The sequence below is a fragment of the Arvicanthis niloticus genome, chromosome 2 (genome assembly GCF_011762505.2).
Source record: "Arvicanthis niloticus isolate mArvNil1 chromosome 2, mArvNil1.pat.X, whole genome shotgun sequence".
NCBI classification, from domain to species: Eukaryota; Metazoa; Chordata; class Mammalia; order Rodentia; family Muridae; genus Arvicanthis; species Arvicanthis niloticus.
Genome location: NC_047659.1, coordinates 82,920,594 through 82,947,107, shown reverse-complemented (window position 1 = coordinate 82,947,107; position 26,514 = coordinate 82,920,594). Strand labels below are relative to the sequence as shown.

The following is a 26,514-nucleotide window of genomic DNA, read 5'->3' as shown; positions in this document are numbered from 1 at the left end:
GAGTATAAACCAAGATGAGAACATCAGATAGAAGCGAGGAAGGATATGGAATGTCAACAGCATTTTAATTTCATGATGCTTCATTTATTAATTTTGGAGATTAGGGTCTGTGGTATTGGAGTCCTATTCAGAAAGTGCTTTCCTATGTCAATGAATTCAAATCTATTTTATACTTTGTCCCCTATCAAACTCATGGTATCAGATTCTATGTTGAAGTACTTGGTGAATTTGGAGTTAAAATTTGTTCAGGGAGAGGCAAGGAATCTCATTTTATTCTTCTACATATGGATATAAAATATGACCATCATTTGTTGAAATTGCTGTAATTTCCTCAATGTGCATCATTGGGCTCTGTCAAAAACACATCTATGTAAGAGCATGGGCTTATAGCTGGGTCCTCAATTTTATTTCAGTGATCTATAATTCTGTTTTTTATGCTAGTACCATGCTGTTTTTATTATTATAGCTCTGTTGTATAACTTGCAATCTAGAATGGCAATACCTCCAGATATTTTATTTTATTTTATTTTATTTTATTTTATTTTATTTTTTTACTGTTTAGAATTGTTTTAGCTATCCTGAAAGTTTTGTTTATTCTGTGTAGAAACTAAAGATTTTTTTTAACTTCGGTGAAGAAGTGCAATAGACTTTTGATGAGGATTGTGTTATGTATAAATTGCATTTTGTAGGACAGGTATCTTCACAACAAGTTGTATTGAACTTTGAATATGGAATTCTTTCATCTTCTGGAATCCTCTGCAATTTTCTTCTTCAGTATTTCAGAGGTTAGGTTGTACAAGGATTTCACTTCATTTGGCATATTTATTCTAAGAAATTTTGTTTTGGAGACAGTTCTGAATAGAGAATTTTCCCTTGTTTATTTCTTGTCATAATGTGGAAAGACTACTGATTTTTATGTTAATTTCATATGGTGCTAGTATGATGAATGTATTTATTTGTTATAGGAGGTTTTTCATGGAGTCTTTGAGTTTTGATATATAGAATCATATCTACAAATAAAGCTATTTTGAATTCTTTCTTTGCATTTTATATGCTCTTGCTCTCTTTTTGTTTTCTTATTTCCATAAGTAAGACTCAAAGAATTGCATTGATAGAAAAGGGTAGATTGGCAGTCCTTCTCTTGTTCCAAATTTAGTAGAAATGCTTTGGGTTTTTAAAAATATTTTCTTCATTGAGCTATCAACTTGTATACTGTCTTTTTTACTTTTAGATATGTTCACTATATTCTTAGATGCTCTAGGACTTTTAAATGAAGAGACGCAGGTTTTGTCATAGGCCTTCTGCTTCTCTTTTCAGATGACCATAAAGTTTTTGTCCTTTAGCCTATTCATATGTTAGACTATATGGCTATTGCTTTACACATTTGTACTATACCTGCATTTCTGGGATGTAGCCAACCTGATTAGAGTGGATAATCTTTTTTTAATTAAAAATTTATATTAATTCTTTGTGAATTTCACGTCATATACCCCAATTCCACTTATCTCCCCTTCCTTTTGTCACTTCATATCTTCCCACCATCCTTTAACCTTCCCACAATAGAAAACAAAACAAAACAAAATTTCATGTTGGAAGCTGCTTGAAATTATAACACACTAGTGTGTCATGGTGTGTTACACAGTTTTCAATTTGCAAGAATGGACCCTTCAGGTGCCACAAGAGTTCATAGATGGGCTATGCATTGAGGTGGGCCACCTCTAAGCCCTGGATCTGAGCCTTCATGTTAACTAAGTGGGTCAGCCTGCCTATTTGCCTGTACCCATGCCACCAGGTCCAGGTATCCTAACTTTGTCCAGGTGAAGGGCAGGAACATCTCTCCCTCCTCAGGACATCTCTCCTTCACCCACACCACAAGGAGCAGCTCTATTGTGTTGTCTAGGCAACAATATGCACACAGTTAACCAAGGCCCAGGCCAAATCTTCCCTGCTCATGTCATGCTAGTGGGTTCCATTGTGTAATGGTGAACACTCTGAACTCTGAATCCAGTGATCTGAATTCAAATCTTGTTTGTTAATTTTTTGATGTGTTCTTGAACTTGTTTTCTGAGTATTTTATTGAGAATCTTTGTATTCATGTTCATCAGAAATATTGTCATATAATCTGTGGGGGGGAGCAAATGGGGATCTTCAACTTGTTTTGCTCTCAGGGGGATTGCTAGTGACTTCATTAAAAGAATTTGGAAATGATTTTTATTTTCTATTTTGTGGAATAATTTTAGTAGTATTGGTATTTTCACTGAAGTTATGATAGAATTCCTCGCAGGGGCCATATCGTACTGGGATTTGTTGTTGTTGTCATTGCTGTTAAGATGAGAGATCTTTAATGTTTCTGTCTTCATTGCATGTTATGGGTCTATTAAATTATTTACTTCATCCTTATCTTTGGTAGACCACACATAGAGAGAAATTCATCTCTTTACTTTATGTTTTCCAGTTTGGTAGAGTTTAAAGTATGTTGTGATTATCTGAATTTCTTAGATATCTGCTGTAATGTTTCTCGTTTCATTTCTAATATTATTAAATTTGAATCTTCTCTCTATATTTTGGTTGATTTGGCTCTAAGTTTGTCAGTCTCATTATTCTTTTCAAAGAATGGACTTATTTCTTTGTACCTTTTCATTACTATTTTGTTAATTGATATCTTTTGATTATCTCTTCTCATTAACCTTTTGAAGTATTGTTTGCTATCATTTTTCCAAGTCTTCTTAGTTCATCATTAATTTATTAATTTCAGATCCCTGAAATATTTGGCTGTGAGTGTCAGCATTTGTCTTAGTCAGGTGCGGGCAGGGCCTCTCAAAGGACAGCCCTACTGGGCTCCTGTCTGCAAGCAGTTTTTGGCATCAGCAATAGTCTGAGAGTTTGATATATGCAGATGGCATGGATCCCAAAGTGGTGGTTGTGGAATCTCTGATGGCCTCAGAACTTTAAACTTTAGCATTAAAATTATAAAAACAGCTGGGCGGTGGTGGCACACGCCTTTAATCCCAGCATTTGGGAGGCAAAGGCAGGCGGATTTCTGAGTTCCAGCCAGCCTGGTCTACAAAGTGAGTTCCAGGACAGCCAGGACTACACAGAGAAATCCTATCTCAAACCCCCCCCCAAAAAAAAAAAAATATATATATATATATATATATATATATATATATATATATATATCATAATAACAAATTTTAAGCTCTTATCTTTGGATATAAAGACTGCTCCATTCAAAATGCTAGTTCTCATTCTTATTTTTGCTTTTTAATTTCAAATTCATACAAATCAACAGAAACCCAATTAAAAGATAAATCAGTGAAAAATCAGAAGAATCTTGAGAGCAATACCAATACTGCACCATCTGTAAGTCAATGTTAAGTTTGAATTGCTAATTTGATATACTTTTATAAAAAAAATTTATCATAGGTTAAGTGAAATTTTCTTATGTAAATGCTTTTATATTTACTTCTTTATAATTTAAAATTAATTTTAAAAATATTTAGCTGGTTAACATTTTAGAACTTGCATAGAATACACAGTATTCCTAATTAACATTGTCTAAGATTTGTTCTTATTTTTTATTCTTCACTGTTCCTTTCTTTTATTCCTCTTTTATTATGAGATGTAAGATAATTTTATCATAGAAGAACTTAGAGATATCAACAACAATGCACTGATCTCCTGGTTATTTTATAAATTCCTGAATTTTTTCAGCATTTTATATTTCTGTTTTTGCTGAATTTTAAAACATGAATCCTTTGGTTTCAAGACTATTTGCTAATGTAAAATAAGAAATACATTTATATTATGGTAAAGTCCTAGGAAATTAATTCATGGAATTCACTATTGATATTGGCTTTGACAGGGTAGCATTATGCGTCTTCCACCCAGGTATAATCCTCACGCATCAATGAGAATAAGTCCAAGGTTCACAAATCTTCCTAATGCAAGAGAAGGTAAGACTTACATGTCATCAATAAGTCATCTGAAACATAGTTTATTAAAATCACATAAAGTCATATGTTTTAATAGCCCAATAACTGCTAATCAAAATTTTAGTAACCTTAAGATGTATTTAGTGGTAATCTATCATACAGCTCATGAAAGTTCAGTACCATTTTGGGTTGTGATTGTCAAAGAGAGTTACATGGCAAGCACGGATTAAATAATTTTGTTTGGAAAATTTCCAAGTTGAAATTTTGAATAGAAAATTATTAGTGAAGAATAAAATTATAGGGTGCAGCCATTAAATTATATGTTCCTGAATAGATTATATTTCATACTCTCCAGTGAGAATTTTGATTTTGAAAATTCCCTGAATTCCAGTCTGCTTCAATTTTAGATACACATCTGTTTGAAATCATGCATATCATTTTTGTTTTTATCACTGATATTCATTCTCTCCCACATATTTACAGAGAATGAATTTTTTCTTTGTCATTTTCAAAAACAAAGGATCATGAAACTCAATAGAATAATTGTCTAAGTTATTTATAAATCTTTAATATATATAAGATATGTGTGTCTTTGTTATATTTGTGTGTATGTTTGTGTGCACATATGCACTTGAACATGCACTTGTGTGTGTGTGTATGTGTGTGTGGCTTGCTAAATTTTTCACTGTTAAGTTATTGGTTCAAAATATTATATATAGTGTGGAACTGTCATGAAGGCAGTTCTATACATATATAGTCTTATATATTATTTTATTTCCCTACTCACTAGCCTTAGCTTTTCTCCTCTGTTTATGCTAGTCCAGTTTTCTCTACATATTGCCACTCTTTCTGATTTTATTGTTGCACTTAAAATATTTTCTATCACCATACTTTCTTTTGTCTTCATACCTTTCTTCCTATCTTCCAGTCTCCTTACTAGACTTATATCTTACAAACAGAGATACAGAAAACCTTGCCTCTACTACAAGCAAATATATACCTTAATACACACATTAATATATTCCCTAAGCAAACCTACTCTACACCTTTATATAAACAGAAGAATAAAAATACGATTTTAAAAATATTAGTCTAATTCTGGCATGATCGGCCCAGCAGAGTAATCCCTATTTTCATTCATTTCCCTGTTCCACATTTATTTACTTTATCTATTCATCTTTCTGGAATTCCAAGGTGACTCCCTATCTTAGCTATTGTGAACACCATGGGAATAAAATTTGATATGTGGATATCCTGTGGTGGGCTGATCTAAACATCATACTGGTCTCAATTGTTAGACAGTTTCTCTTCTTCCATTTCATTTGATTCCATTAATCTAGTAATGTTCTATCAATTCCCCTATGTTTTTAAAGCTGATATATTTCACATTTTTTTCTGGCTATTTGCTCATGTATTTTTAAACTATTTTTACTATCCTGTATATTTCTAAATTCTTTCATTAGGAGTCAAAATACTAAAACATCTTTTCTAATCAGCAGCTAGAACCTGATACAAATTTAGTAGGATTTTTTGTTTTTGTTTTTCTGCAGTAGAATTTAGTTTATGCAAAGATGAAAGAAACTTTTCCTTTATTCCAGTAATAAACAGATTCTATCTGCAATGGAAAATTTCACCCTTATGTCAAGAAAAGGCTGAAAAATTAATAAAATTGATACTTGAAAGAGCAATAAATGAACTTTTAAGGAAAGAGAGTGAATATCAAGAAAACTTTCAAATGTTGTACTATATTTAAAAACAGAAAATAATTTGTGAGAATAATAAATTTAATCATGTCATATTTAAGTTACAAAATGCCTAAGAGATGAAATGGAAACAGTGGACACCAGTTAGATTTTCATCTTTCTAAAGTTACTGTTATGTGATACAAAATTGAATTTGAACCCTGTTTTATCCAACTACAGTTATTAACCCGTGGTTATACATACTGCATACATGTATATGTGGATATGTTTAACATTTGTTCATGTATCAATATGGAATCTTTCTAATATACTGAAGTTCTTGGTGGTTATCTGTGTTTTCTATTTCAGTTTGTATGCAGGTAAAATTTAAATTAAATAAAATTGTAAGTGTGAAAAAACAAATACAATTATTAAAAGTTTTTAATTATTTTGTTTGTAAAGCTTACTTTAAAGATTTTACTCATAAGTTAATTAAACTAAATAAATAATGAATTCTTTCAACAGAAGAAGACTTACAAGCTAAATTGGAGGAAAATCAAAGAAATATTGATGGCAGTGAAAGCATTCAATCATCTGTACGTAAAAGTTGAATTGCTAAATTCTAATTCCTATTATTTTCTTTTATAAACAAGTGACATGCTAAGTTTTCAATTTTAGCTCAACCTATTTTAAGTATATTTGGTTTGGAATCTTAAAATTCTTAGAATGTACAGAGTTTTGAAACAGTTTCATTGTTTTTCCCCCATTTTTAAGTTTTATATAATTATCCAATTGTAAAATTATAAGATAACCTTTACTACGACTAACTACCTGAAGACATCAACAATGGTATACAAATATCCTTGTTGTTGTATACCAAACAGTATCTTCAATTTACTTTTATTTTACCTAAGATAACAAGGGAAAAAATGAGAATACTACTAGCCGCTGGTGTGAAAGAGCATAAGGTAGATTAGATGTTGACCTAATTCGGATCTTGTATGTGGATGTTTTGTATTGTTAGAACTTGTATCTCACAGGCAACTGTAGACTATTATAATTATGCTGTGGAAATAGACTGTTCTGTACTTGAGATCTCCCTGCAACCATTTTAATTTCTTTGATACTAAAGAAGATTTTGACTGGCTATTGTCATCAAACTTGTGACGATAGTCACAGATGCTGGGGGTTTTTGTTTTTTTTTTTTTTTTTTTTTTTTGGTTTTTTTTGTGTTTGTTTTTTTGTTTTTTTGTTTTTGTGACCTCGACTATTTTCAATTGTTGACAGTCTGCTAAGTAACATGAAGTGACTGGATAGTACACATGAGCTTGTTTTCTGTACTTTAGTTACATAACCTAATTCTAAGGAAACACCATTTCAGTGGTTCACACAAAAATTAGGTGCTGTAATTGATTTATTGGTAGGGTGATATAAGGAAATACCCCCAAATAAATTAAAAATGCCATGGTTAAAAAAATCTATCACGATTAAGGAGGAGATGAAGTTAAATGTAGTAGTATTTTTGCCAGGTTGTAGAAAAAATTAAGACAGCCATTTTAATTTTTGTTCTTACGATGTACAAAAAAGAAAATGTTGAAATGAGCATCTGGCAAGATTCATATACCCACTTAAATACCAAAACCAGTTGATATCCATGGAAAGCTTCAGCACTTTAAAGGAGAATGGGGAGAGGAGAGAAATGGATGGAAGGGTGAGAGGGAGGGACTTGGAAGAGAGACTGGAGGGGAGGCTACCACTGGGATGAATAACTTAATTAATAATAAAAGATCCAAGAAACACAAACAAAAAATAAAAAATAAATTAAAATTAATATATGAATTTTAAGTGCCAATTTTTTAATGAAAAACATGATGCTACAAGTGTTTTTGTGAAAAATACACATATGATTGATACTTTAGCTTTGAATATATTTTCTTCTGCCTACAAATATGAAGTTTACATTTCACTTACCAAATGACTTGAACCATGATTTTAATTTAGACAGAATATATTATATAATCTTGACATATTTTGTAAAAATGTGCTTGATTTTGAGTATGAAATAATGAAATACTTGTTTTTAAAAGTTAGGTGTTGTTTTACTATAGAGTAATTAGAAAATCTTGTTACAATTTATTTTGATACTTGTTTTGCCAGGATAATGTGAAGCACCTTCAACCTAGGCGAATTCGTCATTTATTGATGGGGCTAATTCCAAGACCCGTGAATATTCTAAGCAGACGGGGGAAAGGTAGTTGTATTTCATCAATGTCACTTCAAAAAATACTTTTTTTTTCAAAGTAGGGTGAATATGTTTTATGAACTAAGAGCTGCCTACCAAACGTGTGGTAAAAAGTAATATGTGTGATATGGTACTAAGGTAAATATTTTATAGAGTTTCAATGACATTTTAAATTTATATTGTTGAGATCTGAAATATACCTATATCATACGATATTATTTATATTAGAAATTTAATAAGATAAGTACTAAGAAGAGAGGGAAAATAAAGAATAAGAAAATAGAGGATACTGGGAGACCATGGAAGTAGACTTGACAGGTATAAATAATGGGAAATTGAAAATAAAATAATACATTTTAGAAAATTATTTGATGGAATTTATAAGTGTGCAATGTATGTAAATGATGTTTTAAACAACAAGTTTTGTCAAAAATGAATCTGAATTTTTTCTTCTTTTTATATTTTCTTCTTCTGGAGCCTATCTTTTTTTTTTTAAGATTTATTTATTTTATGTATGTAAGTACACTGTTGCTTCCTTCACTAGAATAATAATAATAAACCCACTAGAAGAGGGATTGCATCCCATTACAGATGGTTGTGAGCCACCATGTGGTTGCTGGGACTGGAACTCAGGACCTCTGCAAGGGTAGTCAGCTTCCTAGCTAACATCTTAAATAATGGTATTGCACAGTTGTGTTTTACATATAGGCATAGGTGAACATATTTAGTCAAGCTTGCACATAGCAATGTTATTTAAAATATGGCTACATCCAAGGAGAGTATCCCACATGTCAAAACAACCTAGTTGAACATGATTTCATAGTGTAGTTACAGAGAGATCCAGAAACATGTAAGATGATTACTAGTCAGAGAATTGGTCTCCTTCAGTTTGGAGGACATGGTAAGAGTGAGCTCAAGGTTAGATTTCAAGAAAGTAATCAATCACAAGGAAACAAACTTATTTTAGTAAACAACTCTACTCAAACGTTAATGAAGGGCCCTAGTGGATGATGAAAACAATGCTCATGCCAGTCTCTTATCTCTGGGATTTTAAGTTCTGTAAATTGTTGGGGGAGGGGATCCCTGCAGGTGTCCTTGCTAGCAGGAAAACAATTCTCAAAGAGCTGAAAATGAAAATGATTAGGTTGACTAAGATTCCACTTCCCACTCCTTCCTGCTCTCTTCAAAATTCATGGGAGTCTCACCAACAAGATTGCCTATTATCACTTGAACATGGATGACACCAGTGGATATGCTAAAGCATGTGTGGGGAAAGGCTTCCAGACAAATCTGTTGAGTACTAAGATCATATGTCAAACTAATGTATACTAATTTAAAACAAAAATAACTGTAAAAGTTCTTCATTGAATACTCAAAATGTTGATCATGCATTTTATACATACATACATTTTAACTTAGTGTGTAAAATTGTATTGGAAATATAATTTGTGTTTTCCTTTCATAAGCATGTAACAGTGCTAAAGGATAATGTTACCTTACACTCATTCACACACATGTTGACCAGAAACAATACATATATACAAACTACATGGAGCATGTAGTCATACAATTATCATACACAAATGTGAATATTTTATAAACTTCATAAATACAAGTTTATTCATTTATACAATAAATTATACTTTTCTTTTAAAATATTAATATCGGTTTTCAATTTCTAAATTATGAGCCAAAAGGTGATTGTTTTGATTATTATAATAATGTAATTATTAGTTGTAAAGGCTCCATTAAAAAATACACTTTATCTTTTTTTATTCTTTAATAATCATTCAAATACTCAGAATTTTGAATATAAAGCAGTTTTCTCTTTATTACTCGGCAGATCAGTTTGTATATGTTGTTCTTCTACTTCAGTTAAATTTATAAGAATTATTAGTTTATGAAAATCATATTTTCAAAAGGAAACTATAATCGTTATTCTTTCAAATCCAAATCTAAGGAAACTATTTATATGTGAATTATAAAGAATGGCTTTCATAATTTCTATGTAGATATATGTGACAGTTGTTTAAATTTAAATTGCTATAAATTTTCTTCAATTTTTTTCAGACTCTCACAAGAAATGTACTCCACATAAGGTAAATATTTTTATTTTCCCCATAAATTTTTCATTATTTTTGTGGAATATAATTTAACTACTGAGTGTCTTGTTTCAAATTTCATCCAGGATCCCACTGAAATAAAAGTGTTTGATCCAAATGCAAAATTGGAAAGACAGGAAATAAAAACATTCACATCAGGTAATTTCACAAAATTATTCTGGAAAGAAGAATTTATTATGTAAAATTTTAATGATGACATTGAACATACAGATTATAACTTTTCACGTTAGCATTGCAGTCTTCTATTTTGAAGATGTAAGTAATTAATTTTGAAATTAGTTTTGTTTATTTTTTTCTGCATATTAATTTTATTTGTTTTCTTTACATCCTGATCAAAGCTTCCACTTCTACCTTTCCTCCCAAAACCTTCTTCTCCTCCCTTTTTCTAAGAAGTAGTTAAGGAGACTATGGTGAGCAAGGGAGAGAAACATTTTAACATATCTGAAACAAAAAAAGTATTCTCATTTTTTACTGACTTTTTTTCCAAATGTGAAAAAAGGATTTGTCCTAACTAACAGAAATGTCAGTTTGAGCAATGTCTAAGAAAAGTATTTACAATCTTATGAAAATGTTTTATAAATGAGTACTTATTTAGGTATTTCTACTTTTATGTTTCTACAACCTAATTTCAACTCAAAATGCCATTTTTTTCATTTTTTATTGGATATTTTCTTTATTTACATTTCAAATGTTATCCCCTTTCCCAGTTTCCCCCCCCAAAGCTCCTTACCCCATTCTCCCCCCACACCCGTTTCTATGATGGTGCTCCCCCACTCCCCCTCTCAGTCCAATGGTTGGCTTGGAGCATCTGCCTCTGTATTTGTCAGGCTCTGGCAGAGCATCTCAGGAGACAGCCCCATGTTTGTTAGGAGATCTACTGGCATCAAGAAAGTATAAAATTTTCCACTGTATAAAAATACCATCTCATACATTTTTAATTTTGTAAACATACTACTAGCCTGAAGACAAAGCACTTTAGGATTTCAAGTGTTTGAAGATAACTTTAGCAATAAAATCAAGGTCCCTTCATATTCTTTATTTTCTTTTTATTGAAAATAGATTCTTCAATAATGTATTCTGATAAAAATTGCCCCTACTCCAAATCTTCCCAGATGTCCCCACCTTCCTACTTACCCAAATCTACAAACTTTGTTGCTTTCTATCATTAGTAAGCAAAGAGACATTTATAAAATATAGAAAACCAATAAAATAATAAAACAGAATAGAACAAAAAATAAAAACCAAACCTAAATAGAACAAACTAAAGAACAGAAAAACAAAGAGCTAAGACAAACTAATACAAGAAACACATATAGATGCACAGACACGTTGGCACACACTAAAATCTTGTAAAACACAAAAACTCAAACCATAGCATATAAGCAGGAGGCTTGTAAGATAAAAATTAAAGTAAAAAAAAAAAAATCAGAGAAAGTATTATGAAACAACAAAACATGTTGGCCTAGCTTTAGTTGTTTGTGTCAGAATCCACTAGAAAGGACTAATTTCATTTCTGAGTGGTTGTTTATTGGAGATAACTTCTGGGTTAGCACCAGTGGCTAATGTCCACTCTATCTGCTGAGACTCCATCTGGTACAGACCCATTTAGGTCTGTGCATGCTGCTAGTTCTCAGTTCACTTGTATAGGTCCTGTTGCTTTTAGGGACTAGTTTCCTTGGCCTGCTACATCTCCTCTGACTCTGACATTCTTTCTGCCTCTTCTTCCACATAGTTCCCATAGTATGTCCAATGAGTGTTCCAAGGTCTCTCACTCTCTGCAAAATGTCTGGCTGTGGTCTCTCTCTTTGTTCCCATCTACTGCAGGAAGAAACTTTTCTGATGATGATTGAGCAAGAACTGACCTATGAATATAGAAGAATTTTATCGGAAATAATTTTATTGCTACATTCCTTTTTTATTTATTTTTCCCTTAGGTTACGTCCCTGACCTATATAACTTTAGGTTTTGGGCCATAAGAAAGGTATCAGGGAAGGGTTCCATCTCATGATATTGGCCTTAAATACAATTAGATTGATTGTTTACTTCCACAACTTTGTGCCACTATTACACTAACAAATCTTCCATGAATATCACCATTGTAGTTTGCAGGGCTTGTAGTTGGGGTAGTGTTTACATTTCTCCTTTGGTAGTGTAAAGAGTATTTTCTAGTACCATGAACTCTAGCAATTACCTACATCATGTATGTGCTTTGATTTTTTGAACCTATTTATTGAATGTATTTAATAGATCATGAAATCAATTCTATGACAACAAATGTAAAATATATATATCAGTTTTCATGTTGACCCTTTATGTAACTCATCATTACAAACTATTCCCCGAGTAAGAATCAAAATGTCATACATAATAAATTATTAATTCATTAAGATGACTTAACTACTACTTTTTTCTTACCTGTTATATTTTCCTTTTGGATGAATTAATTATCATTTGTTGGAGTTGCTAATTATATTTTACTAAACACTTCTTTACCTGTTGCCATTCATGTTTCACACTGTCCCATCTGCCTAAGATCCTTTTCAAGTTTCAACTCAACCTTTCCCTCTTGATATGTCATCCCTAAAACCTTCTACAGCTTTTAATCTTCAGCACCTTACATTTAACAGGACCTCAATAGTTACCGAGAATAAGAGATAGCAAGTTTTTATTCAAAGATGGTTGGAAGAGTGTAATCTACCTATGCAGGAGTACAAGGAACAGACTTGTGAAGCAAATAAAGTTAAGGTGGTGAACCTAGAGTAGAAAAATGAGAAGAGCCATTCACTTAATTCAAGAGCTACCTAGCATTCTCCAAAAACTAATGAGGGAAAACTTCTCAATGTCAAGCGAATCTTAAAAGAAGCAAGGAAAGTTTTCACCACAGGGAACAAATGAATGAAAGCTATGTGTACATAGGAAGACAGGAGAATAACTGTAACGCTTAGCATGTTGTTTAAATGTTTCTATTTTAGATTGAATAATGTACATGTGAGTTCATATGCATGTATGACTTTTTATATTTAATTTTATTGTTAAAATTAAGAATAAAAATCTTGGCCATATATATCATGACTAAATCTTTCAATTCTGTTTGCCTAAAACCAAGATATAGTTTGTGTGTCTCAAAGGAGTATATTAGAGTTTTAGATAATTGGAAATATCTCCTAAAATAATGTTGTCAGATAAAGAAAACTAAGCTGAGTTGAAGTACTCAAATGGAGAAATAGAAGATGGGATTTATTATTGCAGATTTAAAAATATTTAACTATCATTGCAATCAGTGCTGTTTTCTTTAATGCTGTTTGTAGTATAACCAGGATGTTTATTTGTTATGAACAGTGATGTTAGAAGATAATCAAGACCTGTGTTATGGCAGCAGAAATAACCAGCTATTGGTATGTAAATAGTCAATTTAAAAGTCTAACCTAAAAACGCTTTATTTTTTTCAACAACAATATGACATAGGACAAATAGCATTATGTTTTTAAATTTTTCAATGGGAAAATAGTTTATAATTTTATACTTTATTATAAATTTCATTAAATGATAAATATTTCCTTCTTGAAGGGCTATAGTTACTGTTGAGGTAGAAGCAATAAGCTATAAGGTAAGTAACAGCTAAGGATTCTGCTAGGGTCTCTACACATATGAGTTCAGTTCCTCCCATAGAGGTGTAGGTTCATGTGGCCATCAAACAAGGACAGTTTCAAAGAAAACTGTAAAAACCATGAGGTACCAAGAGGTGTTAAAATATTATCATGCTTTGTAGTCCTTATTTGTTTATACTATGCCAGTGTTACTACTGGAATATGTTGTGACAAACTAGTTTACATCTACACATATGATCTTTTACACAAAGATAAGTGAAAACAAGTTGTTTGAATTTTTTCTGTAAAAACATTTTTTTGTTTGTTTGTTTGTTTTTGGGGTTTTTTTTGGGTTTTTGTTTTGTTTTGTTTTGTTTTGCTTTTTGTTTTCCGGGACAGGGTTTCTCTGTATAGCCTTGGCTGTCCTGGAACTCACTCTGTAGACCAGGCTGGCCTTGAACTCAGAAATCCGCCTGCCTGTGCCTCCCAAGTGCTGGGATTAAAGGCGCCCGGCTGTTTATTTTTTATTAAATTATTTTATCTATTTATATCCCAAATGTTTCCTCCTTTCTAGTCCGCTTCCAAGAATTCTTCATTCCATACCCCTCCTCTTTGCCTTTAAGAGGGTGCTCCCCCATCTAACCACCCACCCATCCCCTTCACCCACCTATCCACAAACTTATATCCCCAGCATACCCCTTCCATGGGGCATCAAGTCTTGATAGGACTAAGCTTATATCTCCCACTGAGGTCAGACAGGGCCATCCTCTGCTACATATGTGTTGGGGGCCACAGATCAGTCCATGGATGTTATTTGGTTGGTGGCTTAGCCTCTGGGAGCTCTGAGGAATCTAAGTTAATTGATACTGTTTGTCTTTCTATGGAAATGTCATCCTCTTTAGTTCCTTCAATCCATGCCCCAATTCTTCCACAGAGGTCTCTGACCTAACCCAAAGGTTGTTAGTAAGTATCTACATCTGTCATAGTCAGCTGCTGGCAGAGCCTCTCAAAGGACAGCCATGCTAGACTTTAGTTGGCAAGCAGAACACGGTATCAGTATTAGTGTCAGGGTTTGGTGCCAGCCCGTGGGATAGATTCCAAGATGGATCAATTACTAGATAACATTTCCTTCAGTGTCTGCCCCATTTTTTGTCCTTGCATTTTTTTTTTTTAAGACAGGAACAATTCTGGGTCAAAAAATTTAAAAGTAGGTGGGTGGCTCCATCCCTCCACTGGGAATCCTGTCTATGTACTGGGGGAGGTTTCTTCAGGTTCCATTTCCCCACTGTTGGGCATTTCTGCTAAGGTCATGCCCATTGAATCCTGGTAGCCTCTCACATCCCAGGTCTCTGGGACTTTCAAGAGGTTTCCCCCTTTCCACCTACCTCCCACAGCAACATATTTCTACTTCTTTTCCTGGACCTCTGGGCTTCTCTCTTGTTTCCCCCATACCTGATACTTTCCCCCCCCCACTCCCCTACTCCTCTCCTCTCTCAACCAGATCCCTCCCACCCTCTATCTCCAGTTATTATTTTTTTCTATCTTCTGAATGGGATTGAAGCATACTCAGTTAGGCCTTCCTTCTTGATAAATCTCATATGGTCTATGAATTGTATCATGAGTATTCTGTACTTTTTGGCTAATATCTACTTATCAGTAAGTACATACCATGTATGTCTTTTTGGGTCTGGGTTACCTCCCTCAAGATGATATTTTCTAGTTTGATCCATTTGTCTGCAAAGTTTATGACATCCTTTCTTTTAATAGCTGAATAGTATCCCTTTATGTAAATGAACCCCATTTTCTTTATCCATTCTACAATTAAGGGATATCTACATTGTTTCCAACTTCTGGATATCACAAATAAAGCTGCTATGATGATAGTGGACCACATGTCCTTATGAAAGGGTGGAACATTTTTTGGGTATATGCCCAGGAGCAGTATAGTTAGGTCTTCAGTTAGAACTTTATCCAATTTTCTGAGGTACTGCAAGATTGATTTCCAGAATGATTGTACAAGTTTGCAATCCTCCCAGCAAGAGAGGAGTGTTCCTCTTTCTCTACAGCCTGAACAACATGTGCTATCACTTGTTATCTATTTTCATTGGTGTAAGGTGGAATCTCAGGGTTGTTTTGATTTGCATTTCCCTGATGATTAAGGATGCTGAACAATTCTTTAAGTGCTTCTCAGCCATTTGAGATTCCTCTATTGAGAATTCTCTATTTAGCTCTGTTTCCCATGTTTTAATTGGTTTATTTAGTTTTTTGGAGTCTAAGTTCTTGAGTTCTTTCTATATTTTGGATATTAGCCCTCTATGGGATGTAGGGTTAATGAAGATTTTTGCCCATTCTGTAGGCTGCTTATTTGTCCTATTGACAGTGTCCTTTGCTCTAAACAAGCTTTTCAGTTTCATGAGATCCTATTTGTCAATTGTTGATCTCATGGCCTGAACCATGGTGTTCTGTTTAGGAAATTTTCTCCTGTGTCAATGTGTTTGAAACTCTTTCCCACTGTCTCTTATATTAGATTCTATGTATCTGGTTTTATGTGGAGGTCCTTGATCCACTTAGACTTGAGCTTTGTACAAGATGATAATTATGGACCAATTTGCATTCTTCTACATGCAGACTGTCAGTTAGACCAGCACAATTTGTTGAAGATGCTTTCTTTCTTTTTTGTCCCCCACTGTTTTGGCTTCTTTGTCAAAGATCAAATACTAAGTTATACATTGTTTTCCACTTGGCAAGCTACTTTTAGTTAAGAAATTTAATGAATATTTCAGCTAATGCCATCCCCACTGGGTCCTGGGAATCTCTTCCTTCCCTGACATCTGGGACTTTCTAGTGGCTGACAGGAGCCTGGTATAGCTGTCCCCTGAGAGGCTCTGCCAGCACCTGACCAATACAGATGAAGTCACAGCCATCGGACTGAGCATGGGGATCCAAATGGAAAAGTTAGGAGAAGAACTGACGGAGCTAAAAGGGATTACAACCCCATAGGAAGAACAATATCAACCAAACAAAACCCTCAGAGCTCCAAGGAACTAAACCACCAACCAAAGACTACACAGGGAGGGACTTTTGCCCCCAGATACATTTGTAACAGAAGATTACTTTATTTGGCATCAATGGGAAGGGATGCCCTTGGTGCTGTAAAGGCTTGATGTAGAGGGATGTAGAGGACTGAGTCAAGAGTGGGTGGGTATATGGGGGAGCATCCTCATAGAGGCAGGGGAGAAGGGCCATGGGATGAGGGATTTGCAGAGGAGCAGAAACTGGGAAGGGAGACAACATTTGAAATGTAAATAAATAACTAAAAAAAATCTAATGAGAATGTGTCAAAAGAAATGACTGAGGGAGGATATAAAGTATATTTATGTTTGAGAATTTCAGGAAATATTCCAAGTCAACCAAGACCATTTGTTTTGGTTTTATCACATTAAATTTCTGTTTTGCTCAAAATATTATCACTTATATTTGTAACATGATTTCACATAGTTTAACACAAGTATTTATATAATTTATATAATTCTATAAACTTTTATTCCTACCCCTAAATCAGCCCTTTTTTCTGTATGGTTTTATTTGTAAATTCTGGTACATGTGGTTTCATCATATTCACACATTAAAGTTTTGGTTAAAATTTTGAGGTAAAACTCCAAAATAGAAGGCTAAATTGTGATGCATGTAGAATTAAGGACAACGAAAAAAAAAAAAAAAAAAAAAAAAAAACAGAGGCGTTTTTAAAGTAGAATTGCATTCAGCTCCCAATCTTTCTCAAAGAACATCAGATTACTTTATCAGCTACACTATTTAATTAAAGTAGATAGTTTGGTGAATTTAATAGATGGGTTCTGAAGCTAATATAGGTGATAACATTTCTTGTAGGTATCAAATATTACAGTGAATGAATGTGAAATTTGGAAATTACCATAATTTCTAAGTTATCATACTTAGACCTTTTCAGTTTCAGACTGTTCCATGTGTTGGGACACACCTGGCTTTATTTTTATGAGCACTTTTGGGTTTTGGTTACCATGAGATCCAAGTGACAAAGAAAGGATCAAAAAGACTCTGAGGGGGAAATACTTTAATACAGAGAGAGGAAACCCTCCTTTGTTGCAGAAGAATCAAATGTCACAACTCTAAAGGTAGCTTTCAACGTTAAATATCTCTAGCACATTGTATCTTTTAGATCAGTTAAATAAGAATTAGAAATATTAGTCAACAAAGCACACATTGAGCTTTCCCTTCTGTGTAAGAGAAAGCTCAAAAGAAGGAGAGTCCCGTGTGTGTGTGTGTGTGTGTGTGTGTGTGTGTGTGTGTGTGTGTGTATTTCCCAAACTTTCCATTTTCCATTCCCTCTTTTGGGAACCTGAGCACAAAAAGGTTTTATGAAGTAAACTCATATAATTCACCAGTAAACTCATAAAGACAATTGGGATGGGCTCTTTATAACAAAAAATAAAGTATTCAATTAGTATTCAATTCTCATTAAAGGTTGAAGCAACCAGGAAGAAACATACAAGCAATGGAACAGAAGATGCGACTCAGTCCTATGGCTGTGCATTAGCTGCTAATGCTCATTATGTCTCTACTGCTTCTGTTGTTGCTGGTATTGTTGCAGCAGTTGTTGTTGATGCAGATCCTCCGACTGCTGCAGTTGCTTCTTATGCTGCTAGGGCTGCAGTTGTCGCTGCTGCTGCTCCTGCTGCTGCTGCGGTCGCTTCTGCCACTGCAGCTCTTGATGCTCTTGCTGCTGTTGCTCCTGGGGCTGTATCCGTTGCTACTGTGACTGCAGCTACTGCGACTGCAGCCACTGCTGCTACTGTTCCTGCTGCAGCTGCTGCCGCCCCAGATGCTGACCCTGCTGTGGTTGCTGCTGCTGCTGCTGCGGCTGCTGCTGCAATTACAGTGACTTCGGTGGCTGCTGCTTCTCTCGCTGTTTCTGTTGCTTCTGTTGCTGCGGTGGTTGCTGTTGCTGTCACTGCAGCAGCTGGTTCCGATGCTCCCACTGCTGCTCCTGCTGCTGCTGCTGTTGCTGCTGCTACTGGTCCTGCAACAGCTGCTGCTCTCCTGGCTTCTGTTGCTGTTGCTTCTGTCACTCCTTGTGTTCCTCCTGCTGCTCCAATGTCAGCTTTAGCCCCTTCTACTGTGGCTGCTGCTACTGCTGCTGCTGTTGCGGTTGTTACTCATACTGCTGCTTCACCTGCTGTAGCTGCTGCTGCAGCTGCAGCTGCAGCAGCTGCTGTTGCTGTTGCTGTTGCTGTTCCTACTCCTACAGATGTTACTGCTGCTATTGCAGCTGTAGCTTCTTCGGATATTCCTACTGCTGCACCCGTTGCTGTTGCTGCTACTGCTGCTACTCCTGCTGCTACAAACCGAAGACTCAGTCTACAAAGAAAGTATGTGGAGGAGGGAAAGCAGCAATTTCCTGTTGAGGAGGCTGAGGAGCAAGATGGGTAAGAGCAGGAAGACTTGATACTAGGTATTGTTTCCGCCCTTTAGATAAACTATAATTTGTGAAAATTTGCATAACTAACAAATGGGGTTTATTTGGGGATAATCTTAAATGGACAGTCAAAAAACAACCAACCAACCACCATAGCTAAATATCTAAACATAAATAATAAAATTAGGCACCATTATTTCCAATTAATATTGATGTATTTGGTTTAATAGATGATAACAAGGGCTGTCAAATTAAAGGAAAAATTATTTACCAACTAGTGTGTATATCAGTTTTGAGTCATGATTTAGTAGCAGTGATAGACATTTCAAAAATAACAGTTTTTAGTTCTAACAATTTTTTTTGGCAATTGATTATTTTATAATAGAAAAACATTACTTTTAAACACAAGCACATACATGCTGACAATGTATATTATATATGTTAGGCTTAGTAGAAAAGTTGATACATGTGATACATATTAAACTTAGTTGGAGAATATTTAATATACCAACTTTGATTGTATATGTAGGTACGTGTACACAAAACAAGGATATTCATTTAAGCATAATCAAGTTATAGAATTGTACTTAAAATAACCATCAGTAAGGAATTAAATTATTATAACCATATAAAAAATGGTACAAGTACATGTACATTTAAAGATGAATTTCAATATATACTGGACTCATTATTTCACAATTAAAATATGCTATAAACATCCACTTTGATACCGTATCTCAAGCAAATTTTGTTCTAATACTACAACATCTGAAGAATTGCAAAAGGAAGTTGCTTCCTAGATTGGAATTCTATTTCCTAATTAATAGAACTATTAATTGTCATATCAATCTGTTTCTTCCCATTGATTGTGTGTTGATAATTGAAACCCAAACTTAGCCTTGGTGTTGCTTTGAGAATTGTATCCAGGGGAAATGGTATGTCAATAAATGTTTCTGTTGTATATTCTATATTGTATGCAGTGCCCTGATTGTGCTTTTGAGTTTACTATCAGATATCAGAGTGCTGTGCATATTTTCTTTCCTTTCTATGCAGTTGGTAGATAGATACCCATCCTTTTTAATCTTGGACCATGAGTTCCTTTACTAATAGTAAGGTCTATTTGTTGGAGTCCTCAGATAATTGGATATACTTTTGTTAATGCACTAAGCCAATCTAGGTATCTTTGCTAACATTTGAGGCTCATCATTTGGGATCATTAGGGTTACTACTGAAGATGTTTATGAATGATTGCAATCTCATTGCATGATTTTCTGATGTGTTGCATTATCATTGGTTTCCTTCACTGTCTTCTGTTAGTAGCAGGAGCTGTGATGATTTCTCTAGTTTGGACATGATGGATTTGTTCACAACTCTTTGTTCAGATATTGTTCCCATGAAATTTATTCTTTCCTGTGTTGCATAATTGGGACTCATTCTCTTTTCTCCATTTAGAGTATTTAACTAACTGCTTTGTTGGCCTAGTGATAATGAACTGTGTGTATTTGTCTTGAAATATCCTATTAACTATAGATTTAAAGAATCATTTTTCTTGATAAAACAATCTTAGTTAAAAGTTATTTTCATGTCATGAAATATTTCATTTCATGTTTAGCTGCTTAATAGTTTTGCTTAAGATGAATTGGATTTCTGTATAATATTTTTGTACTAATAAGTTGGTTTTTTCCTTGGGTCTCTCTTAAACTTTCTTTTTAATTAATGACTCTTCCTACTTGTTTTTCTCCCTCTGGGCCCATTCAGATATCCTACCTAGAACTTCACTGCCATATACCCAGCACTCAAAAGTTGATGGCCCCATTTTATTTGGTTATTATTTGTGTGTGTGTGTGTGTGTGTGTGTGTGTGTGTGTGTGTGTGAGTGTTTGTGTACATGCTTGTGTTGCATGCAATTTGCTTATTCTGTTTTTGCTTTTTGTATGTGATTTCAAGTCTGACTACCTAGCATTGGACAACCAAAAGAAGGCTTGCTTATCCTTGACATAAGCTAATTATCCTTCTCCCACCAGTGATTAATTATCTATAGGTTGTTGTTTGTTTGTTTGTTTGGTCTTAGGGTCAAACACTTGAAAATTTCCCCCTATCCACATTAACATGTCCAATGATATTTCTCCCATTCCAGTCCGATTTATGCAAGACATTACTAGGAAAGACTGTTCGACAGCAGAATCTCTGGTATTTTGGCTCTTAAATTTGATTTCCCTCTCCCAAGTTGTTTCCTGAGCCACAGATATAGGAACTATGATATAGATATTTTCATTGAAGTTGGGCTTCACCAAACCTATCATTGGATATACTGTGTATATTTGATTTTCTGTGATGGTCTCTTTGTTTTGTAATGAGAAATTTCTCTGATGAGGGGTGGTAGCTAAACTTATTTGTGGATTAAGGATAAGATAGAATGTTGTAAGGAATTGTTCTGGCCTAGGTAAGTGGCAGCATTATTTGTTTTTCTAAGTTCTACAACCTCACTAGTTCCAGGAATCTGGCTAGATTTCCAGGGACAGGCATTATTTCTCTCCTGCAGAATAAAGTTTAAGTCTAGTAAGATAGCTGTTGGTTAATACTGGCACATGAATGGCACTTATTGCACACTTATGCATATCTTAAAATTGTGGTATTTGTCATGGTTCATAGGTATTGTATCTAGGTATGGCTGTTTATGGGTTTCCATCTGTTGGGTTCATGCATTCAGGAATTATGAAAATAAGATCACAGATAGCTGTTGTTTGCTAGAAACATGTGAATGTCACTTATTGCACACCTATCTTGAAATGGTGGTATTTGTTATGGTTCATAGATGTTGTAGCTGGCTAGGGCTGTTTAATGGCTTGCATTCTTTGGGACCTTGTGTACTATTTTTAGGAAACATGAAAGTTAAACCACAGATAGCTGTTGTTGGCTAGTAAGATGTGAATGCCACTCATTGCATACTTATGCGTGTCTTAAAATTCTGGTATTTGTTGTGTTGTAGCTAGGTAGGGTTGTAAATTGTTTCATCCTTTTGGAGCTTGCATACTATTTTCAGGAGCCACGAAAGTTAGACTACAGGAAAGAAGTTTTCATGTCAGATCCAGCTCAAATGATCTGGATCTTCTGTCCTAAGTGTAAAATGTCTTCTGCAATACGAGCCCACACTCAATCCTTGTGAGGCAACTAAGGACTACATCAATAACGTATATTGAGTTTGGACTCCCTTGGACTATCTAGACCAACCTTATGAAAGGAGGGTGTCTTATACATAGTACTCAGACTTTGATTAATTTGTGGCTCCTGTAGAGGGAATTGTCAGCCTAAAGTGGCTTAACTTCCTCTAAAACATATAACTTAATTAGACAACCTTTAGGTTATTTATTTTTGTCTCTTCTTCCCTGTAAGTATTGATGTCTTTCTGTTTTCACAGTGTATCCCCTCACCAATTAATTCATTTTCAAACTCATATAACATCCATCCTCTATTCTCCTTGGCTCTCTCTCCCTCCTGTTGCCCTACTATGTTTTATTCATTTCTGTGGTTGAACTATAATTTATTATCACATCTTTGTATCTATAGCTAGGAACCATAGAAGAGAAAGGATATATGGGGTTTGTCTATCTGAGTCTGGTTTATTTCACTGAATCTAACTTTTTTGAGTCCATTTATTTATTTAAGGTTGGATAGTACTTTATAGTTTTTGTACTAAAATTTCATTATCCATTCACCTGTTGGATGACATTTAGAATAAACCCAATCAAGGAGGTGAAAGACTTCTATAATAACAAGTTTTAAACCTTCAAAGAAAGAGACAAGACACTGGAAAACAGACATACTATAGTCATGAAGTATTAGAATTAATAGTACAAAAATGATCAGTTTTACCAAGTTATTTGCAGATATAATCCAATCCAAATCAAAATCCCCATCTCATTCTTTTTCACAAATACTAACATAAAGTTCATATGGAACCACAAAAGAACCCATATATCCAAAGTCTAGAACAAAAAGAATAGTTCTGGAGGAATTACCATTGCAGATCTTAAGATATTACAAAGCCAAGCTGTTGTAATAAAAACAATATGTTACCATCAAAGAAACAGGCGGTCAGACAAGTGGAACAAAATTGAAGACACAGGTAACTTTAGCCACTTAGTATTTGACAAAAAATGACAAAAACATAAGCTGGAATGTTGTGGCCTGAGCTGCCTCACACTTGGGGGCCAAAATGTCTCAGACTGTTCTGTCAATGTTGGGACAAAAGCCTTGGGGGCTAAACTGTTAGAGCCTGCACTGCTCCAAGCTGCTCCAGTCTGCGGGTTGAGGTTCAGCAAGAGAGAGAGTGAGGACGGACTCGAAGAATGGAGATCAGACAGAGTGTGATTCAATCCCGTTTATTCTTCAGTCTCTCTTCTTCTCTCCAAGTCCCAAGTCTTGAGTTCCTAGTCCCTAGTTCCTAGTCCCTAGTGCCTCCAAGTTCCAAGTTTCTTCTTCCAAGTGCTAAGTGCCTAATGTCTAATTCCAAGTTCTTCCTCCAAGTGCCAAGTGCCTAATACCTAATAATCTTCCAAGTGCCTAATTCCTACTCCAAGTTGTTCTCTCTGAAGTGTCTGATTCTCTGATACTCCAGATTGTTCTGAACTCTCCTGTCTGCCTCTCGCCTTTTATATGTCTCACTTCTAAGCCATGCCTCTAAGTAACGCCTTTAATCATGCCCTTAGGTCTTGTCTCTAAATCTGATCTCTAAATCACACCCTTAAGTCACACACCTTTAATCTCACACACCCAAGGAAAGTCCTGGGTATCTAAAGCAAGATGTTATCAGAGTGTGCTCAGCTGTTTGTAGGCTAATGCAATCAAGTCTCTATTCAGGGTATTTGGCTCAAGATGGCTGCAAGGATGATAGCCGCCTTCTGTTGGCTCCCCACACTGGAAAAAAATAATCTTCAACAAATGATGCTGAGAAAACTGGATGTCCAAAAGCAAAAGAATGAATTTTGATCCATATTTCTCACTTTGCATGCACTCATATAAAAAACAAAAATAAAACAAAAATCTCCAAGATGATTAAATACCTACGTGTGAAAGCTGAATATTGAAACTGCTACAAACAAAACATTGTTACTATGCATGATACAGTTGTAGGAAAAAACTTTCTGAATAGCACTCCATTTGCCTAATTACGATGATCAAAATCTAAGTTTATAAAATTTAACAGCCTCTGCACAGCTAAAGAAACTATCAGCTTGGTAAAGAAGCCCACAGAATGGAAAAGAATCTTTGACAGGTGTACATTTGGAAGAGAATTGAATATTATCCAGAATGCATAAAAGACATAAAAATGTAAGGATCAGAATCACCAAGATAACCCACTTTAAAAAAATCAAATTGCTTTGTAAAAAGAGATAAGAATGGGTTGATTTGCATTCTTCTACATGTTATCCTCCAGTTGAACCAGCACCATTTGTTGAAAATGCTGTCCTTTTTCCACTGGACAGTTTTAGCTCCTTTGATCTTTTAGGTCTTTTGATCAAGTGACCACAAGTATGTGGGTTCGTTTCTGGGTCTTCAGTTCTATTCCATTGATCTTCCTGCCTGTCTCTGTACCGATACCATGCAGTTTTTAATCCTCCATTGTTGGTGGAATTGCAAGATGGTGCAACCACTCTGGAATAAGTCTGGCGGTTCCTCAGAAAATTGGACATAGCATTACCTGAGGACCCAGCTATACCACTCCTGAGCATATACTCAGAAGATGCTCCAACATATAACAAGGACATATGCTCCACTATGTTTTAGCAGCTTTATTTATAATAGCCAGAAGCTGGAAAGAACCCAGATGTCCTTCAACAGATGAATGGATAAAAAAAATGTAGTACATTTTCACAATGGAGTATTACTCAGCTATTAAAAACAATGAGTATGAAAAATTCTTAGGTAAATGAATGGAACTAGAAAATATCATCCTGAGTGAGGTAACCCAATCACAAAAGAACACATATGGTATTCACTCTCTGATAATTGGATAATATTACTGATAATATTAACCCAGAAGCTTGAAATACCCAAGATTCAACTCACAGATCACATGAAGTTCAAGAAGAAGACCAAGTGTGAGTGCTTCGGTCCTTCTTAGAAGTAACAAAATACTCAAGAGAGCAAATATGGAGACAAAGTGTGGGACAAAAACTGAAGGAGGGCCCATCTGGAGACCATTCCACCTGGGTATCCATCTCATGTGCAGTTACCAAAGGTAGACACTGATGTGGATATCAGGAAGTGCATGCTGACATGAGCCTGATATAGCTGTCTCTTTAGAGGTCTGCCAGAGTCTGACACATTCAGAGGCAGATGCTCACAGTTAACCACCGATCTGATCAAAAGGTTCCCAATGGAGAAGTTAGAGAGAAGATTGAAAGAGCTGAAAGGGTTTGTGGCTCCATGAGGAGAGCAACAATACCAACCAACCCAAGCTCCCAGGGTTGAAACCACCAGCCTGGGAGCACATAGAGAGGGACCCATGACTCTAGCTGTATATGTAGGGGAGGATGGCCTTGTTGGCATAGTTGGGAAAGGAGATCCTTGGTCCCATGAAGGCTAGATGCCCAGTGTGGGGTGGGGGGAGAATTTGAGGGTGGGTAGGTGGGAGTGGGGTGGTAGTGGGGGCACATCCTCATAGAAGCAGGAGGAGGGGGGATGGGATAGGGAGTTCCTGGGTGGGTGGGATTGGATAAGGTGAATAACATCTGAAATGTAAATATAATACCCAATAAAAAAATCAAATAGGCCTGAAATTTAAATAGAGAGTACTCAAATATAGACAAGTATAATTAAAAATATCTCAAAAATATTCATCATCCCTTACAACTAGTGAATCCAAATCAAAAGTATGACAGTTTCTGCAAACATCACAACCAGCAGAGTACGAGTTCACAGAAACAAGAAGGAAATCTCTGAAGCTCTGGTAGAATTTCACTCTAAAAACATCTGTTTAATGGCTGATTCTATTTCCCTCAGGGTTATAGGTCTAAACTATTTACTTGATTTTGATTTAGTTCTCATAAGTGGTATCTATCATAGAAAAATCCATTTTGTTTAGATTTTCTAATTTTTGTAGTACAGGTTTTTGAAGGAAGACCTAATGATTCTGTGGATTTCCTTGTTGACTTTTTTATGCCCTCTATTCATTTCTGATTTTCTTAATTTTGATATTCTTTCTCTACCTCTTAGTTTGTCTATCTTGTTCATTTTCTCAAAGCACCAAATCAATGCTTCTTTGATTCTTGTATTATCTTTCTTTCTTTCCTTCCTTCCTTCCTTCCTTCCTTCCTTCCTTCCTTCCTTCCTTCCTTCCTTCCTCATTTCTCTCTCTCTCTCTCTCTCTCTCTCTCTCTCTCTCTCTCTCTCTCTTTCTCTCTCTCTCTCTCTCTCTCTCTCTCTCTCTCTCTCTCTCTTTCTTCTTTCTTTTTCTTTTAATTTATCCCTGATTTTGATATTTTTTTCTG

General features: G+C 34.9%; 1 protein-coding gene across 1 annotated transcript in view; it reads left to right on the top strand.

Moving 5' to 3' along the window:
* Window positions 1–26,514, top strand: part of LOC117703198 (uncharacterized) — a 175,182-nt gene that overhangs the window by 105,265 nt on the left and 43,403 nt on the right. The window contains 8 exon segments of the mRNA XM_076929414.1: window positions 3,293–3,363; window positions 3,866–3,956; window positions 6,143–6,213; window positions 7,775–7,868; window positions 9,930–9,958; window positions 10,048–10,120; window positions 13,322–13,377; window positions 18,070–19,031. Of these exon segments, the coding sequence (XP_076785529.1) occupies window positions 3,293–3,363; window positions 3,866–3,956; window positions 6,143–6,213; window positions 7,775–7,868; window positions 9,930–9,958; window positions 10,048–10,120; window positions 13,322–13,377; window positions 18,070–19,031 (1,447 nt within the window).